General features: G+C 35.2%; 1 protein-coding gene across 2 annotated transcripts in view; it reads left to right on the forward strand.

Annotated features, from left to right (window-relative positions):
* Positions 1-19,751, forward strand: part of LOC145318096 (neuron-specific calcium-binding protein hippocalcin-like) — a 40,126-nt gene that overhangs the window by 14,075 nt on the left and 6,300 nt on the right. For both annotated transcript variants that reach the window (XM_080159442.1, XM_080159441.1), the window contains exons 9-12: positions 9,493-9,556; positions 11,181-11,209; positions 11,710-11,820; positions 13,552-13,589. In XM_080159442.1, coding sequence (XP_080015568.1) covers positions 9,493-9,556; positions 11,181-11,209; positions 11,710-11,820; positions 13,552-13,589 — 242 coding nt within the window. The remainder of the gene's footprint in view (positions 1-9,492; positions 9,557-11,180; positions 11,210-11,709; positions 11,821-13,551; positions 13,590-19,751) is intronic.

The raw sequence follows: 19,751 nt of genomic DNA on the forward strand, positions 1-19,751 counted from the left end.
AATCATAATTTTTAATAACTGCCTGACTGATACAGCATGTTCTTCCAGGGGAGATTTATCTGTCAGCCTGAACAAGACTCGTGCAGTCTTTCTCCCATCCTCAATCCTCGTCACACGGCCCATCCGCAGACATCTCATCAGCGGATTTGTACTCGTAACCAGCACTATATCTCCGTCAGCTAGTGGCTCCGCCATTTCATCTTTCCACTTGGACATCCTTAATATCTTCGGCAAAATCTCCTGGCGGTAGGAAGTCCAAAACTGGGCAGACAAATCTTCTAACAACTTCAACCTGGAGGAAATTTGGTCCTCAGGTTTCATCGCCACATCGCACAACGGCTGGCGGTCTACATTTCCCAGCAGCTGGCCAGGGGTAATCAGCCGCCAATTCTCCACGTCATTCGCAGCTTCTATCGTCAATGGTCTGCTATTCATTAACTTGCTAACCTCTGCCAACAGCACCAGGAGCTCATTAAAATTAACAGAACTATTCACCAACTTCTTGGACAGCAATCTCTTGGTTAATCCCACCATTTTCTCAGCTTGCCCAATAAAATGGTGGGCTCGGGCCGGAATCTGGGACCAAGAAAACTCTACCTGGCTGCCCAACTTGCGACAGAAGCTAACCAATTACCAGGCTCCAAAATTACTAAACCTGGCATGTCTTCAAATAGCATTTTACGGCCACCAGTAATGGCATCAATGACGGGCTTGCCACGACCAACCATTTTTAGAATACGCATCTCCCTGGTCACATAATTACCTCCGGGACCAACGACAGGCCAGGTCAATGATACTTCATGCACCAATGGATTCAATGACGAATAATTGCCTTTAGCGTCATTTATCCACTCATCCTGCTGGCTACATGACACAATGAAAAGTTCCGCCGCCGCCATAAAATTGTACAAAGACGGCTTGTACACAGAATCTGCCGCTGCTACATGACTACCAGCGGCTGTAGTCTTGCCTTCTTGTCTGCTCTTTAGCTTCTTCAACCAGGTGTTCGACACTTGCAGGACAGCTGCCATAATACGTTTGGCCTGTCCAAATGATCTCCTGTGCTTAAACCTAAAGACATCTTCAGCGGCTTCTCCGGTAACTTTCATTGAACATAACTTAACCATTTTGGTATTCAACTCCTCCGGTGGTAAATCCTGCTTGACTTGCTCGGCAGTTTTCACCGGCCACGCACTTTCATCCTGGCGCAACCATTCTGGGCCCAATCTGTACCTGGAACCTGGACCTAAATCTGATACCTTGCAGGTGCTTCTGGTGCCCAAATCTGCAACATTGTGTGTCCCAGGGACCCACCTCCAGTCATCCTTGTTGGTTGCAGATTGGATTTCTCCAATGCGATGAGAATTAAATGTGTTCAACATGGCACTGTTGGAAACAATTTGTGATAAAACACACGATGAATCAGTAAAGTACATCACTCTGATAACATCAAAGGGCAGGGCATCTCTGATGGACTTTGACAACCTGGTGGACATCTGGCAACCCATCAATTCAAGGCGTGGAATTGATTCAGTCTTGACCGGCGCAACTCTTGACTTGGTGGCTAGCAGGAATGTTTCAAACCCTTGCCTAGTTGGCCACCTCAAATATGCCATACATGCATATGCCTCTGATGACCCATCCGAAAACATCATCAAGGATGGAAGGCCAGTTGGTTCCTCCGGGACCACACAACGGTCAAACTCCAATTTAGCGACCTCAGCTCTGTCCTCCAGCGACTTAACAAGTTCATCCCGTAGACTTTTTGGAATGAAATCTTGCCAGCCCAAATTCAGCAAACATGTTTTCCGCAGGACAAGTTTAATTCTCAACAGGATAGGGCTGCAAAGCCCGAGCGGGTCGAAGGTCTGGGCGGCGAACCTGTGGACCATCTTTTTTGTCAGATTCTCGTCCAAGGCGTCCTGGAGGTTGTACAAATCAGCATCCTCTTTCACCTTCTTTCCCTTGACTTTACCATCTTGGTTGACTCTTGTGGCGATGGATAACACATCAGTGGCTGGCTTCCATATCAGCCCAAGAACCTTGGTTGGCTGGCAATCATCACCAGAATAAATGACTTGTTTGAAGGAAAAACTACCTTTGCTGATAATTCTGTCGGCTTCTTTCATCATCTCCTTGGCTTCTGGCACAGATCCTGCTCCCGAAATAACATCATCTATGAAGCTGTGCTTCTCAAGCTTGACTGCAACTGGAATCTGAGGTAACTTGAAATCTTCCTCGGGGTAGGTAGGTATTTCTGGCTCCTTCCATAATTCAGGTTTTGCAACAATATCACTACCATTTATCTGTCCCTCTCCATACATCTCCTTGACTTCTGCTTCACTCTTTCCGCCGAACAGGCGGGACATCAACTTCAGGGCTGTAACTGCCAGATTCCCAGCGGCCAACTCGCCAAAATTCACCACTTTAGTCAGGTAAATTTCAAGTGGACCGTCTGGCGTCGGGGAAAATAAAACTCTCTTCATCTGGCTGTCGAACTCTGTGGCCAGGATGGAGTTATAAAACTTGGAAATGTCCGCGGTTAAACCAACCTTATAACCGCAGAAAAGCAACAAATGATAAAAAATCTTCTGCATTGGCGGCGGACCTCCCAGCATTATGTGATTAAAACTGGTACCCTTGAACGTCAGAGAACTATTTGCACACAATCTCATGGGTGTGGAACTTGAATCCTCCTTGAAAGCAACCACTATTGATGAACAAGACTTAGGCCCTTCATACTTCAATTCTTCAGGCGTTGCTTTTTGAAAAACGCCTCTGGAGATGGCGTCATTGAATACCTGCACATACATATCATAGGTACCTTCCTTGACCATCCTGGCACGATCCTTTTCAGCAATTTTGCGGGCTAAACTCTCATTGTAGGGCAAAGTGTGAGGATCTTCAATGTAAGCATATTGACCTGTCCACTTGTTGGATTGCAAGTCTAGTGTTAAACCTGCCTCAATTATTCTCTGCCTCTCACGCTGGTCCCAGGTATTGCCGTCGGCCATAGCCTTGCACTCTTGACAGGCAGTACATCCTGGACAAAGTGCCTGCGGCTGTACGCCAAACGATTCAGACGTCAAAAAGTCTGGCAAGGTGCCTCCACTAACACTGACAGCTTTATATGCCGACTTTTGGTCTCCAGCTCCACCGTCAGCACTTGTACAGATAAAACCACTACCAAAAATGGTTCGCCACAACATAGACTGGCCCACTTTCTGGTAGGTTGACGGAAACACGTCAGGATGTGTATTTCCAATGATGATATCCAAGCCTCCACTAATATATGTAAATCTTTCTGGCGGCATCTTAAATATTTCGGCGGCGGTTTCGGGGTGGACCGAGCGCATCTCGTTGGCCCCGCCGAGGGTAGGCATGACAGCTGCCTCAAACTCCCTCAAATTACCGTCCCTATCCTTCAGATAAAACACAACATTGCGGCAGGAAGTCTCACTGCCGTCAGCCACAGAAATAGTTGTATATCTGCCGGTAGATTTCAGCTTCAAATTGTTGGATAACTTCTCAGACACAAGTGGCAAATTTGCATCGGAGTCAAACATGACGGTGGCGTGGCAGGTGCTGCCGCCAGGTGCTACAACAGGAACTAACTGAAGTAAGAAGGTACAGGGGCTGGGTGCAGAACTTGACTTGTAGACTGTATTCACACCAGCACTAGCCTCATGGATCAACCGGCTATGATATCTGTCGCAATTATTGGTGCCACAAACACCAAGCTTATCCGATTTATTACACTTGTCAGCAGCATGGCCGTCACACAGGCAGAGTTCACACAACTTCTTCTGCTGGACAACTTTTTTTCGGTCAACCACATCCATCTTCTTAAACGTGAGGCAACGGAAAATCGGATATTTCTCCTTGCAGCTTTCAACAGGACATGTACTGTTCCACTTGGAAGTCTTGTCCTTTCCAGCCTTTCAATTCTTATTGTCGCTGCGGCCAGATACTTGCGCGGCGGCAGCTCTGTCACGATTTCTCTTGCCGGCGCTAGTGTCATAGGACATATCACCAGCCAACATTGCTCCCCTTGTCCTCTCCAGCAGTTCTACAATCTTCTTGATGTCTGGTTGGTTCATGCTACCTAGCTCCATCATAATTTTCTCTCTCAGGGCATCAGGGCATTTGTCTTTGAAAATATGAATAAGAGTTAGGTGGTGGTAATCCTTAGCTTCAGAACCAACGATGGCTTCTACTTCCTGCATGGTGCTTTTGAAGGTAGCAATTGCACTAACCACGTCCACAGGTTTATCCACAGGTTTCATCTTGTTCAGCTTAGTTAAAATCTTCATGAACCGGCGGGTGTTTGATAAAAACATCTGATCCAAAAACAACCATTGTTCATTGTGATCTCTAATCGCTGACACTTGCTTGCGTAGCTCCGGGTTGGTTATCACCTTCTCCATACACAACATCAGACTTAACCTCTGGTCAGAAAATCCGTAGCCAGCGCATAGATCTTTAAAGACCTGTTTAAAGTTGGAGTAATCCGTGTCAGTACCGTCAAAGGACGGCAACAAACTGTTGTCCCAGCGCCCATACTGCGGGTTGGAACTCCGAATATCCACGGCAGACATACTTCTGGAGAGTATGGCAGGTGTCCCACTCTCATCCAAGTTAGATGAACGACGTTCCATCTCTCTAAGCCTTCGGTACATATCACGTACTTCTTGGCGCAACTCCATGGAAATTTTAAGCACTCCCATGTCCATCCTCACCTTCTCAATGACGTCGAGGTTCCTGGCGACAGTGCTTGACCTCGCGTTGTCTGAATCATTGTCAAGCCAGTGCAGAATTTTCGTACACTGCTCCAACGACGCATAAACTTTATCTGCAACAGTTTTCTGTTCACTAGCTTCATCCAAATCACGCTTGAACTCGCGCAACTCACTAGTCTCCACGGCAGGTTTTAGACTTTTTATTAGGTCAGATTGGTCCTTGACCTCACTAAAAATGTCACGAATTGATTTTAAATTCACATTTTCACATGAACTAAAACTTTGGCAGGCTTTTAGATTGTCATAAAACACTTTTAACTGTTCATCAAACACTTCTTCTAGCCTTTCACTGCCAATAGCGATAGCTCGCTCAATTTTCTGCTTTTTGGTTAGTGGCATATTGATTCACTAGGTACTTATTTCACAGAAAAAATTGTCACAGTTTATTGCATCAATAATCACTGGATGCTATTGATCTCTTGAAGAATGCTAACGCCTATTCTTCAGATACTTTGAAATTGTCTCAACCATGACACTTTGGTTGAGTGTGACTTCCGAATTAGCGGGAAGTTCTAGAGATCTTGTTGACGTACACACAAACCCCCAATACCAGGAACCATCAAGTTTCAACAGCAGGTTTGATTATAGATTTATTGAGGCAACTATTTCAAAGTCCTGAAATTACAAAATCAATTAATACAAAATTCCAGTTTTTATAACCACGTAATCTTAATTGCTTTTTAAAATCATTTTTTTCTACGGTTAAGAATCTTTGGAAACTTTGGCTTTAAAGGAAAATTATTTGGTTTAATAAATCATTGTTAAATGCAAAAATAAAAGCACATAAAAAATTACTAAAACATAATAATTAATCATAATAAAGTTTCATGTTTAGCTGGCTAAAGCCTTTTAAACTAAATATAATCGTCCTATACGCCATTCCATTTAAGTAAAATTTACAAATTCTACCTGAAGTTCTTATGGTTTCAAGCCCCTGGTATACTAGGGTCGTTCACGCACTATGAGACCAATGATAGGCCCAACTTTGTTCTCCGAAATCTTCACAAACTCACATATCATTCAAAAGTAACGAACGTGGACGCATCAAAATATAAACAATCCATGCCGCGTCTCTTTAGAAAAGGAAAGTCAAACAAGACGACATTTGCGCTTAATTTGGGATAATGAATAAGGAATTAATTTCGATCTTGATAAACACAAAGCTTCCTCGAAAAGAGGTTAAGACAGTAAAACAATAGAGCAATTTATTTCAAGCACTTTTTTTATTTCAAGCTAAATTAAATGATAAAACATGTTTTATATCCATTTTGTAAAAGAAATTATTATGATATTTACAACTTGATGTTCGGAATATTGATATCTAGGACGTTTTGGACAATGTTATAAGCTAAGTATCTGTATACAGTAGGAAGTATGTCCATATTAAGCATACTGTTTTTTAGAAACTTGGTCACATATTTAATCATTATTTTTGTTTTAAAGTTCCATATTTGTTAATGTTCGTTTGAAGCTGATATTTTCTTATACATTTACTGTGTACCGTCATCCATTAGTGGCGGAGGCCAGTGACGAAGCTACGTAACATATTATAATGATGATAGTTTTATATCATTTGAAATGTAAAACTATTATTTGTTTCTAAACAAAACGAAGCTTCTACAAATTCTCTTGTGTGCATATGGGAAAGACCTGCTCAATTTTTATTTATTTACTTGCGTGTATTGTACTATTAGAAAAGTTTATTTAGTTAGTCAAGTCTTAGGTATAGAATTTAGGCAATGATAATTAAAAATAATACGCAAAATAATTTCCTTCTTAACTGGATACCATGCAGTGAGGGGGGGGGGGTTGAAACCATTAGGAGGTGAAAAAGTCGAAGGAAGGCCTTACAAATTTAAATTTAAACACCCCTCTACCTCTAGATGAAATAGAGTGATTATTGAAATTTATTGATTATGAATTTGTTGAGAATTTTGAATCTTATGAGCAGGGCTAGGATGCAGTGCACTACTTTCTCTTTAAATTATGACTTTATCTTGTCTTTATGTGAACATTTTGCATCACAAACATTAACAATGAATACACAGTACACAAACACTGCACACACACACACAAACACAAACACACACACACACACAAACACTCACACTTACACACACACACAAACACCATGCAGCTAGTCACATATTTCAAACCATTTTCCCTATTTTAAGGAAATTTAATAAAAAAATGATAATTATAATATGTATACTTGGCTTTTGAAAATAGCTTTAAATGTACATGTTTTTCTTTATTAGTTTACGTATACATTAAACGCTTTCTATGTTTTATTTTAAAAGCCTTAAAAATATAAACTACATTTGGTGGTTTTGGGGTAGTTATTGTTTTGTTTTTACAACTAGATTTTTACTTTTTTTTAGTTTTATTGCGTGCAACCTTGTATTATCATGTTACGAATTATATGTAAAAAGTTATATTTGGGTATTAACCCGTAAAATCTAGATAACCAAAGTACTTACTGTCTTATTTTAGACATTTAGCAGAAAACTTGAACTAAAAGCTAGATGTCACGAAAGGGCACTTACAACTTATAAATAATATAAGTAAAAACAATTATAAGGCTAATTTTAGTGGTACGCCTTGGACTGGGACAATAAAAACATTGACTAAAGGAATTTGATTAAACAAAGCTTAGCTTTCCTCCCTTTGTGAGTGTGACAGTATGTTAACCAGACTTAAAATAAAAAAATGAGTCACCTTCGCTAGCTTTTTGTAACTACCGAATAACGCTATTATTTTGATAGCAGCGGCTACGCCCATAGAGGTCTATATCCAGGGAATTGTCAGACCGATCCTTTTCCAATTTTAGTTTTTAAATGAAAACCATATCGGTTAAGTTTTTGCAAAAGACATACAGACAGTGCAAACATCCTATTACTTTTATTTAAGAATACTATTTGACTACCGTGTTCTTATGTTGATATAATATCAGCACTAAAGTTTGACAGGGTATGATACAAAGTATCCACCTAATAATCAAATTGAATTAAAAAGTTTTCTGAGATTCAAAATTTTGTGTCTAAGCCTCTCTGGGTAAAGTTTGAAAAAGAAACTGTTGTATTTTATTAAAACTTTGTTTTGCTAGACTAATAGATTTGCTTTATGAAGTTGCGCAAATATTTAACAGTATGTATACAAAATAATATGAAAACAAAGATATTTTTTTAAAGCAGAACAACTCAATAATATGTTCGTCCGAAAGGTTTTTTGGTTGAACGTTATTTTCTTGGCATTTATTTAAAATAAACGCTTAAATTTTTTTGCAAAGGTTCTTCTGACCAGTGAGCTATTTTTACTATATTTTTGAGTGCTATTAATGCTGTAAGGGAAATTAGATTTTTGTTTAATATTCCCTGGACCTACTTTTGTATACCTCATTATTATATAAAAAGAAAGGGCGCAGCTAAGAAAAACTTGGAAAAGAAAAGAAACTTATTTCAAGTTTTCTTAAGGTCAATAATAAGTTAACATATTATATTTTATACAACAAAAATAATAATCTAGCAGTTACTCCCCAAGAGGACTTGAAATACCAACCTTAATTTAAGATAAAGATATTTTAGGGTAAAGTATTCTTCGTATTTTGCGTAATCTTTTGTTAAAAGATCAAATACAGTATATTGACACACTTTCGGTTCTAAACTTTCCATCGCTTATTAAAAGGTGCCTAATCGACATAGAAATCAACTATTTGAAAATTATATATATTACATATAAAACCACTGTAAACTGTAAATCGACATGATTAAAATGAACAAAAATGTAAAGTTTAAGTCTTAGGACAATTCTAACATTGCTAAGTAAAAGAGTATCAGAGACGGATGGACCGAACTAAAGTGTAAAAAAGTTTTACTTTTAAAAAGGATGTATCAAACTTTCACAATGTGCATAACTGTTTCCAATTAAAGTTTATAGAAATTAAGATAAAAAATTAATGTATAATTTTATGCATATAATAGAGTGCCCTAACTTTTGTAAAAACTTAAATAAAACATTTTTAGAAGATTAGGTAGCAATTTTTCTTTTAGTCAAAATTTTTAAAATTAATTTTGAAATTAATCAGTATATACATAGATACTGAAACGTTTTGTATTTTTAATTCCTCAGGCTGATCTATAATAACATAATTATTTCCACAATTACTCCAGTAGAAATCACGCAACCTTGTCAATTATAAATAAAAGTAAATATTCGAAATAACTAATTTTTTTGACGTTTAGAATAGCTTTTGCAATTACCACCTTAATAGAGTAGCAGTGCTACAAAAAATATATAAATAGATTAAAATAGATACCTAAACTAAATAAAACTTGAAGAAAAACATGTTTCGTCAACGTAATAAGATCAAAGACAACTTAATTTATATATCTAAATTAAAGTTTTTCTTCTCAACGTATTTTTGTTTCTTTGAAACTCTAAACTTCAGTTTATTTGATGTGATTTTCTATTTTTAAACAATTGTTTGTTTTTCGATAGAGAGAGGAAGAAATAGCGAGAGCGAGATGGAGAAAGAAAGAAAGACAGATACAGAAAAAGACAGACTTACAGAGAAAGGCATATATAGAGACCGACAGGGACAGGCCGAGACAGACAGTGAAAAACATAAACATACAGAAGGGCATGTATCAAATTATATAGATAATCCGATTTAAAGATGTAATTTCATATTTAGGCCAATTCTTCACCAGCAGACAAACTACATTGGGTCTTCCAGATGTATGATAAAGATGGTTCAGGTAGCTTAAATACAATTTGTTCAGAATTCTTTCAGTGTGCAATGATATCCAGTAACCGTTTGATTTTAGCCAGCCGAGTCATAAATCGTTTCTCTCTTAGGGAATTAGAAAAAGTATAAGACAAAAATTGGCTTTGAATTGCCATTGCTATTACTAGACAATTATATCTTCATTATTAAAAATTAAAGTAACAAAACTCTTTTCAGGAAATCTATATAAATGTCTTAGGGGGGGGGGGGGGGGCAATGCAACTGAGAGGGAAAAAATTATCACAAGCAATTTGTGGTCTTTTTGGCAATTCTTACATTTTACTCTTCAAAATTTAAGTATAAAATTAGAGAATAAATTAACATTAATTTTATGCTTTAACTAAATGTCTAAAGTAATCAGGAATAAAGGACGTGCAAAGTTTAATTGAATTCATTGAAACATGGAATTTTGATCTTTATGGACTTTAAAAAATCATGATAAGAATATTTTTCCTCCCAGTAAAGTTGTGTTGATTATTCTTGGGCTATGTTTGCACCTTTAAAAAGAATTAGTACAGAAAGTTAGTTTTATATAAGAAAGAATTTATGATAAATTGTATGTCACCATAGGTGATTACAAAGATGAATAGATACAAGGTTAAAATAGTTAAAGCTCTTCATTAAATTTTAGTTTTGTCCACATTAATCTTCTGGCAATTAAGAAAAAATTACGGAAAAAACCCTTGAATTTTTGTTTTACTAAAGAAAGAAAGTTTTTAAAATCAAATAGACAGCATTCATAGTGAAGACTAAAGGAAATGCCTTGGCCCAAAACAGGCGCAATTTATTTTCATGCAAATTTAATTGTCTACGCCTACAGTGTTAGTGACTTGGGATCGGGATGGGTTCGGCCCTTCAGTATTAGAAACGTCCTGAGATGTACAGGTATCATCAATACGCCAAAAAAAATTCGATTTTTATTGGCTTCGTAAATAACAATAAAATTCTCATGTTTAACCTCCTCTATCCTAGTAAGCCTTGGAGATTTGATATATTTATAATTATCATTTTCTTGTCGAGTTATAGAGCTTGAATTTCTAACATCAAAGATAAGATTTAATATTACCAAGTTGAAATGTGAACAATTTTGAAAATGTAATATATTGCATAGTGTAGTGAAAACTTTTTAACATAAAGTTTATGAAAGTTTGTAAGTTTGAACCCAAATATTTATAAACTGAAAAGAGTTAGCTTCAATATTCTAGTGTATTGACAATGTTATTTATGGTATATATTCGATTTTATCAACTTTTAGTTGCGAATATACTGTACAATATTATTATAGTTGATAAATTGTTAAAATGGAATTATAGTGTAGATTTTTCAATTAAAGCCCAATGAAACTAACAGAAAGTGATCATAATATACACAAATATTTTTAAAGATATTAGATCTAACAATTCTGGAAAATCATGTATCGTCCTCGGCCACTCGTGGTCAACAAAACTGGATTTAATCTTGAAATTTTTCATTTTACTATCAGCGAAAAACTGTTCATAATGCGATGCGATAAACAAATAATTCATCATTGGTCAGAACCTTTTTTTATTTTCGTACCTGAGGACAACAAAATTGTAAATCAATATTTTTTTCAGAAACAATACAGCTGGCGGAAATGATAGAGGTAAGCAGAGTTATCTTTATATAATAAAGGCAAGAGGTTAGTCTTCCTGTGTGATCAGAACCATCTCTCTAGTAACTAGACCGATATGGCTCTTCTTTACAGTAAAGCTCTTTATAGATGTATAAGGGTTTTGAGAATGTTGTTTGATGGAGGACACCTCCACCATTGCAAGATAAATCAATGTGTATCATTTTATCTGGATACAGAGCCACAAAAATTATATAGAAATTACCCATAAATATTTCATTATTCATTTTAAAAGAATTACATACATACTTGCTTTAAAGGTGATTTAAATTTAGGGGGGGGGGGGTGGTAATTTTTTGTTTATTACTTTAGATCAGGTTAAGTAAGGTTAAATTGTGTTCTTAGTTGCACCGTTTGGGTTAGGCATGGGGAGAAAAACTACCAAACATAATTTATTTCAAAACTAATGGCGGGGGTGAGGTAGAGATTAGTGCTCGGCACCCAACCTTGACAAATATTTGTACTGTTTCCAGGTATTCGGCACCCTGTACATGAACGAGGGTCTTGACAAGCAGCTAGCCGTTGAACGTGCTGTCGGTGTATTTGCTAATCTTGACGTGGATGGTGATGGTGATATTACAGAGGTTAATCATATTTCATTCTACGTGTACGCCTGTTGTCACAATGATGACGACTTCGAATCCAAGCCTTTTCAACGATGTAAAAACAGTAAGATAGTGGGTGAATGATTTGACCTAAAATTAGGCGATTCTTATCTATAGTTAGAACTAGGGTTGGGCCGGATATCCGGTGTGGCCGGATATCCGGCCATATATCCGGCCATTTTCATATCCGGCCGGATACCGGATATTGAAACTATCCGGCCGGATATCCGGCAATATAATCTTTTATATTTTACAACAAAAATCTCTGTTTTTTTTTAAATTTTAAATGGCTTTAATTTTCTTATTATGGAAGCTAGTAGAACAATTTTTTCTGAATAATTTTATCTTTATGTAAATTTTATATTAGAAATCTAAAAACATAAATTTTTGCGGTGGCAGCAGTACTTGGCAGCTGCCAGCCGCAAACCGACGGTTGGCAGGTAAACGGCAACGGATTTTATGAAATTGTAATATGTCATGAAAATATATAAAAAAGCCTAAGTTTAAAATTTGAAATCTTCAAGTAAAAATTTGCGGTCACAGAAACCGTTTAAAGATATCTGGAGACCTGTACAGTGTCAAAGGACTAAACAATCTCGTGAGAGGTAATATAATCTCGTGGAGAATCAGGACTTGCAGGATTATACCTGGAACCTGAAATCGACTTGAACACCTATATTACATATGAGGATGTACGACTATGGGATATTTTAGTATTAGATAACATGAAATGCTTTGTTTAAGTAAAAAATATTTTTACTTTTTATCTGAATGACCTTACCAGATTTGCTGGTATCCTGTGCCCGCCAGGAAGCAGGTATTAAAAAAATTTCAACTCTCAGTTATGTGTCATACCCATATTTCGAAAGTCACTCAGTTATAGCCCTCTACCTTTTATACACAGAAAATGGGATAGAAAAAATCAGAGGGGGGGGGGGAGCAGGCATTCAACGCCACCTCCCCGCCCATCCTCCAATCGTTAGGGATTGATATTACAGATTGAAAGTAGTAATAGTTAATTAGATTTATTTGCTAAGCTTTTTTGTCTGTAGCGAAGGATCTCGATAACCGCTGAACCGATATGGTTCTCCTTTAGAGTGAAGCTTCTTATAGTGGTGGTTTTAGGCTGTTTAATTTTTATAAAAAAGTCGTTGTAAGGTTTTAAGTTATTTTTCTGCACTTTCATGTCCCTTCTTATTTCCCTAGATACTAGGGACGCAGCTGCTAGTATAATATAAAACACCAGTTTATGAAGAAATTTTTTTTGCGGGTATAGTCCCTTTCGTGGCAACGCCCCTTAAGGAGCGATTATTCGCATTTTCACAGTAGCCTATCTCCTATTTCTAGCCCCTCGCGGGGGACTCTAACCTTGCGGGGCCAATTGCCTAACCCTGCGGGGAAATCACCTTACCAAAAATAACCTAACCTAACCTAAAATAACCTATTAAAAGCAATTTAAAAAATACAACGAATCGCCCCTTAAGGTGCGTTGCCACGAAAGGGACTATATCCTTTTTTGATACTTTAATATGTAGTAATTTGGCCGGTTATCCGGCATTTGAAATTAGCCGGATATCCGGTATCCGATATCCGGCCCAACCCTAGTTAGAACATATAAAAAAGGTCCTACACAGGATTAGAGATTCACAATAAAGAGAATTATTTGCAATACTGTTTAGATTAAACTCAATTATTCTTCTCTTTTTTCAGGATGAATTTGTACGAGGATGCCTTCAAGACCAAGAACTAGGAAACTTGTCTTAAATACATTTGTTTACATTTTCTTCACCTTTTTATTAATCTGACTAATAGGCATCTTTTAAAGTCAATTAAAATCTACAATATCTAACTACGAAAAAATAAAATGCGGCATCTGTATACGTTTTATTTACATTTTTGAATGTGGTGCAATCCACGGTAAAATGTTCCTGGGATCGAATTTCTCCTAAAATCGATAACTTTACAGGCTGCAAGTTGCCAAACGGCTGAACGTACATGATATGCTCGCAAATCGTCAAAAGCAGCACAAGAACGCTTATGAATATTCTGGAATATCAAAAATTTAATGAGCCTAAAAAAATTATAGATTTTCACCGTAAACTGCACCTGATCCATTTTTTTTTATTTTATTCAAACCGAATATTTTGAACATGAATCTAAAGCATGATTTTTAATATGAAGAGCGTAAATTGTTGAAAATTTGAATCATATGGCTTTATTTAAAATCAGACAGTTATTTAGTAATTGCATTTATACAGAATTTTTATCTTTCTGATGAAATTTTGTATAGTGAAGCTTTAATACATTTTGGATAAGTCCTTCCGTAATATAGCACTCAAATAGTTAATCTGGGCATGGTAGAATTGTCCTGTAATTTTAAATTTTGCATGATAATTCAGCTAACATTTGGTACAAGTGTAAGAACTATAATTCATTAAAGGTTAGGCTTGTTAGAATTTCAAGATTAATGGTGTACATTTACAGAAAGTTTTTTAAATGGTGATTACCTAGGCGATAATGTACCTTGTTTTAACATATAAGCGAAGCATTTCTATAATCAAGTCAATTACAACTGCTATAATTCTCTCGGCTAATATTTCGGATAAAATATACTCATGGAGGGAATATACAAATTCTGTATTTTCTTCTTTTTGTTAAAAAATATTAACTTTGCAAATTGGTAGGTATTAAACTTTAACCAGTTATAAAGTGTATATTGTCGTTGTGCCTTACCTTTCCCACAAAATCATTATTATGGCAACTGATAAAAGTTCAAAAGATGATTAAAATTGGCAATTTCGATCAAAAAATGAACGCATAAACAAAAAAAGATTATCATTTGAGCAATGATCATTAATATAGAAATAGCCTTGCACAATCAGATTAGCCAAGAATCATTCTAATTGCAACATGGTTAGAACACTGGGTTCAATACAGCGTTAATATCATTAATATACAGTAATGACAGGATAATTTATATCATGTTCTACTTTTTAATCATTTGTCAATTATTTGCCTACACTTTTATATTGAACTCAATTTATTTGTTATACATTAAATTTCTACTTGCTTCGGATATTAACAAAAATAATCTGGTTGGGAAAAGGAATTGGTAAATAAAATTCTTATTTGGCGGGGTGAGAGGTTTGAACCCTGCGGCGGCACGAGTCAACAATAGGTTCCGGCAGCTCAAGTATAAGGCAGACTGTGATTTGATTACAGCTTTTATTGAACTGAAGAATAATACAACAAACATCGATATTTATAGTGCAAATACATAAGGTATAAATAGACGTGGCAGGACACTGTTGATAACAAAAGCCTGGGCGACGTGGTGGTGGCCGTGATAAGGGGGTAGAACGGGGGTGAAGAAGTGGAGGTACAGAGGCGTAGATATGATAAGGGGACCAAGTGAAGTCATAAGGGGAAAATGGGAGGTACAGTTTTATTAACTAGCTAGAAGAATGATTTTATCAGGGTATGCGAGAATCTGTCGGAATATCCATGTATCCTTTCTTAAAGAGAGTTCTTTAAAAATCTTTTAGTTTTCATGTTAATTTTTTAGCTTGCATTTGAAATCCTCCCTCCCCTTACTATTGAATTTATATAATAAAATCTTTTATAATCATTCATACAAAATATTTTTTTCTTTGAATGAAAATTGTTTCAACATGTTATTGCATAAATACTTAATTGCAATTTAAAGAAAATTTTCCCCATAAATGAATTATTGAATTTGCCCTTTAAAATTAACTGTTGTATCTTCTCCAAATCTTTACCCCAAGGTGTTTTAAAAGGCTGATTAAAAAAATTTTGAAGCAAATCATTACAAGTAACATGTGTGTTCTCTGTAGCTAATAGGGATGAACGTACGAAGTTGGCTCAGTCAGTGAGTAAGGGAGGGGAAAATGGATTGTATATTCAATTTTTAGGAGTCTTAGACTTTGGGTACTGGCTTAAAGAAAATGTGCAAGAATTCAGCAGGTTCTGACTGACTTTGGGTACTAGCGCATTATTGCCGCTAACTCGCTGAGTTAGTTTTGAATATAGCAGACAAGTATCAATAAACTTAATTTCTAGCAGACAGAAAAATTTGTTATGAGATGGCTGGTTTTAACAATTTTTTTTCTCCAAAGAATATCATTTCATAGATAGGAACTTTATTGTGATATTTGTGTAATAAGCAATCTAAAAACCCTTAAATTTAATTCTTGTATATAGTGGAATTTTAAGATTTAGGAATATGGGGTGAACAAGTTCCAGGGACAATTTTCTAGTAATTAATTACAGAATGGTTATGTCAGTCTTTTTTCTTATTTTATAATTTTCCAAATTGGATTAACATACCCTTTACAATTTTCTTCAAATTTTCTGGATAAATCTGGATTTTATGGCCTTTCAGCGAAAACTCTTAAATTGAATTAATTGCCCATTGTCCCCTCCCCTACTCCCTGTGGCTCATTAGATGGTACTCATTCATGTAGGAAGTTATTGAAATGTTAAGCTTCACACACAAAAAAACTTACTACTTTATACAAAAGGATACTTATATGGACCAGACAAAAAACTCAGGTTATTACACATATAAGTAAATATAAGTTCCCACTAAAATCTGCTTATTTAAAATCACAAAAAGCAAAACTACAAATAAAAAACAAAATTTTTATTCAATCAATACAGATAGTCAATCTTTTGTCTTTTATGATCCGAAACATATTGTTTTCAGCATCAATTAGCATAATTTATTATAGTTGTCAGACTTTGCGACCTTTGTTGGGTGTGTGGGTGTCCCCAGAGATATATCCGGGACATCACAACAATAAATAAAGGGACAGGACTATAAAAAATTTATTAGTATAATAAAAATAAATAAAAGTTTAATTTATTGAATTATTTTACTATCCGGCTAACGAATTCATATGGTTACAGAAATAAAAAAAATTTCATGGTGTAAAATATACGGGACCCAAATATACTGTCTGAAGGCCAAAGTCAATAATCCAGCTAAAATGGGTTAACCCATTTGTGTGGCCTTATATAAAGACTTTATTCATAAGCTACATATTTTGGTAAGTTGCAGAGCTAAATTAATCTTACTATATCCTCTTCCTCCCTGGAGGCATTCATAAGTATGAGCGCTCAACTGGGGGAATAATTCTAATTGGAAATGTAAAAGTTTTGGCTTGTTAGTTCCTAGCACAAACTTTCTGCGCTTTGCATAGATTGAGTCTGCAAATTTAAAACAACAGAAAATTGCTACAATTAGCAAGCAGTATGATATTTGTATTTGCCTCAAAAACATACTTTTAAAACACGAGAATTTGGGATTAGGCAAAGATTGATAAATGAAATGAACTCGGAAGTCTTATTTTTAAAAAAGCGAAGCTTTTTTATAATTAGGGTCGGTCCGTCCGTCCGTCCGTACGTCCCAGTTAGCTCTTTTCGTTAATTTAAATAGGTTAGAATTGTCCTATCGATTTCAAACTTTATATGCTGATTCCTGTAGTAGTTAGGTACAATTTAGAAGGCGTAGCAACTCTATAATCAATACAAGAATGTCCATACGTCCATTTTAAACATGTAAATTTTTAACTTTTTTGACAGCAAATTTTTGTATGTTAAAATTATCCGATTCTTCTGATTTAAAAAAAAACTGATTCTTGTTCCAACAAGGTACAATGTTATAAGCGAAGCATCTCTATAAGCAAGTCCCAAAAATGTAAGTATGTCCTTAAACAGTATCATCTATTTATGCAGTTTTGCAACAAATTTACTTACAATATCGTTTGTACTGATGCAATAATATTCTGCTAATTCAGTTCTGACAATATACAAGTGTTAATGATCGTTTGTCCTTCCATTTCAGAGCTTCGCTTTTATGGATGTTGTCATCCTTGTTAAATTTTATCTAGGGTAGCTGGTATATTTTGGGAATATAAAAGGGTTGAAAATTATCGCTAAAGATTTATTGGTTTTTGGTTAATTGGTTAATTTTTTTGTACAGTTTAGTAGTAGAGATTTTCTACAAATATCATATTTCAGTCTGCAAGTCATTTTGGTCAGTTATGTTTTTGAAGTTTCTCATTTGCATATATTTAGTTGATAGACATAAGAAATAAAACTGTGGTGCTTTCTAGACATTTTAAATGTTTGTTTAATGAGAAAGAAATAATTTCTTCAAAATAAAAGCAGATTTCTGTTGTTCCAGGGGTCACTCGTAAGTAGGGCAAAACAACTTGTCTAAAGTAAATCAAAAATATAATTAAAATTTTTTTAAATAAACGTTTAATTTTCCCTTTAAAAAAAAAAGATTAAGCTCTCATAATTCACTATAAATAATTAATGCAAATATGTATTTTTGCATGAACTCTTTTGTAGATTAGGAACCTACATGTATAATTTGAGTTTCTACAATGTTGAATGATCAATTAACATTTTTTTCCTACATATATTTATTTTGTTGGTGGAAGGGGGCTGTAGGCAAACATTTTAACAGTGGTGTAAACATTAATACACTCAGACAGTAAGAAAATTAACGTTGACACATATCACTGCTTTTTGGCACAAATTTTGTAATTATCAGTAATTTAATTAGAAAGGTTTTTTTTATCTATCAGCACCATTGACAAGCTACTTTGTTCCTCTAATAGAAAATTCTTCTTATTTTTTAATCAGTGGCGTGTAAAGCGATTCACCAGAGCCTCAGAGGTGTGTGAAAACATTAATAGAAGGCCTTCCCAATTTCAATTTTTATTTGGATTTTGACCACCCCACGCTCCCCTCCCACCCACGGCCACTACCTCATGTCACCCTAAATTTTGTTGTTTTATCTTAACATTTTTTAGATTTATGTAAGTTAAATAGTCTGTTATGTATAAAAATTACCAAATATTAGTTGATAGGTTTATTTAAGGATTTCTCTATAAAACCCTAGGGCTTGTTGGTTAGACTGATAGACTACCTGTTACCTCATGTAAGTTAATATAGGTAGATAAGAAAGAAGTACATATAGGGAGGAACCTAGTAAAAGTGTCTGACTCTTATTATGACGTAAAAAAAATAGCCAATGAGAGGCCACTACAAATTTTATCATTGGTCAATTACAGTGTAAACTGGCCTCTCATTGGCTATTTTTTTTGCGTCATAATCAGAGTCAGATACTTTTACTAGGTTCTATAGGGAGATATTTACTCAAATATACAGCATGACCCTCGAAAAAGTTTTTTTTTAAGCATCGGCAGCCCATATTTCTCAATGAATTATCAAAAAATGTATATGTCCTTGTTCTCTGTAGATTTCCACATAAGTAGATATAAAAATATTTTTTTTACATCAATTAACAGCTGAGATTTTTAGAGCCAAAGTTTTGAAAAAGTGGCTGAGGAAAAAGTAACTTTTCAAGAAAAATGTTTTTTTAAAGTGAAATGACATGTTTTCCTCATAATTTCAATACTTTTTATAAAACTTATATAAAGATGTTTCCATGAAATTTATTTCATGCTCAAAGCACTTTTTTTCACTTGCTCTAAAAGGCATTTTTAGATTAGTGTAAATTGCAAAAACACCCTTACAGAAAGAAATCCTATAAAAAACAGTAGCAAATATTAAAAGTTTACATAAACAGAAATCAAACACTTTTTATTTTATTAAAATAAGTTAAAAAACGAAAAAGTTACAGCTACAAACTTTTATTAAACATTTAACAATTTAAATGATTTTTATGTGTCTTTAAGTAGTTTGTATAAGTGGGTGTTAATTTATTAGGTCAAATTTGCGCTAATCCTTTCCGGTCATAAGGATTAATTGGGGAGGGGTTCATTTAAGGTCATGTTAAGAAGGGGATATTATAAGGTTTATGGGTAAATGTTTATTAGAAAAAATGCATTCAATAAAATTTTAAAAGTAATTTT

The sequence above is a fragment of the Acartia tonsa genome, chromosome 4 (assembly GCF_053477335.1).
Source record: "Acartia tonsa isolate MP-2025a chromosome 4, ASM5347733v1, whole genome shotgun sequence".
Taxonomy (NCBI): Eukaryota; Metazoa; Arthropoda; class Copepoda; order Calanoida; family Acartiidae; genus Acartia; species Acartia tonsa.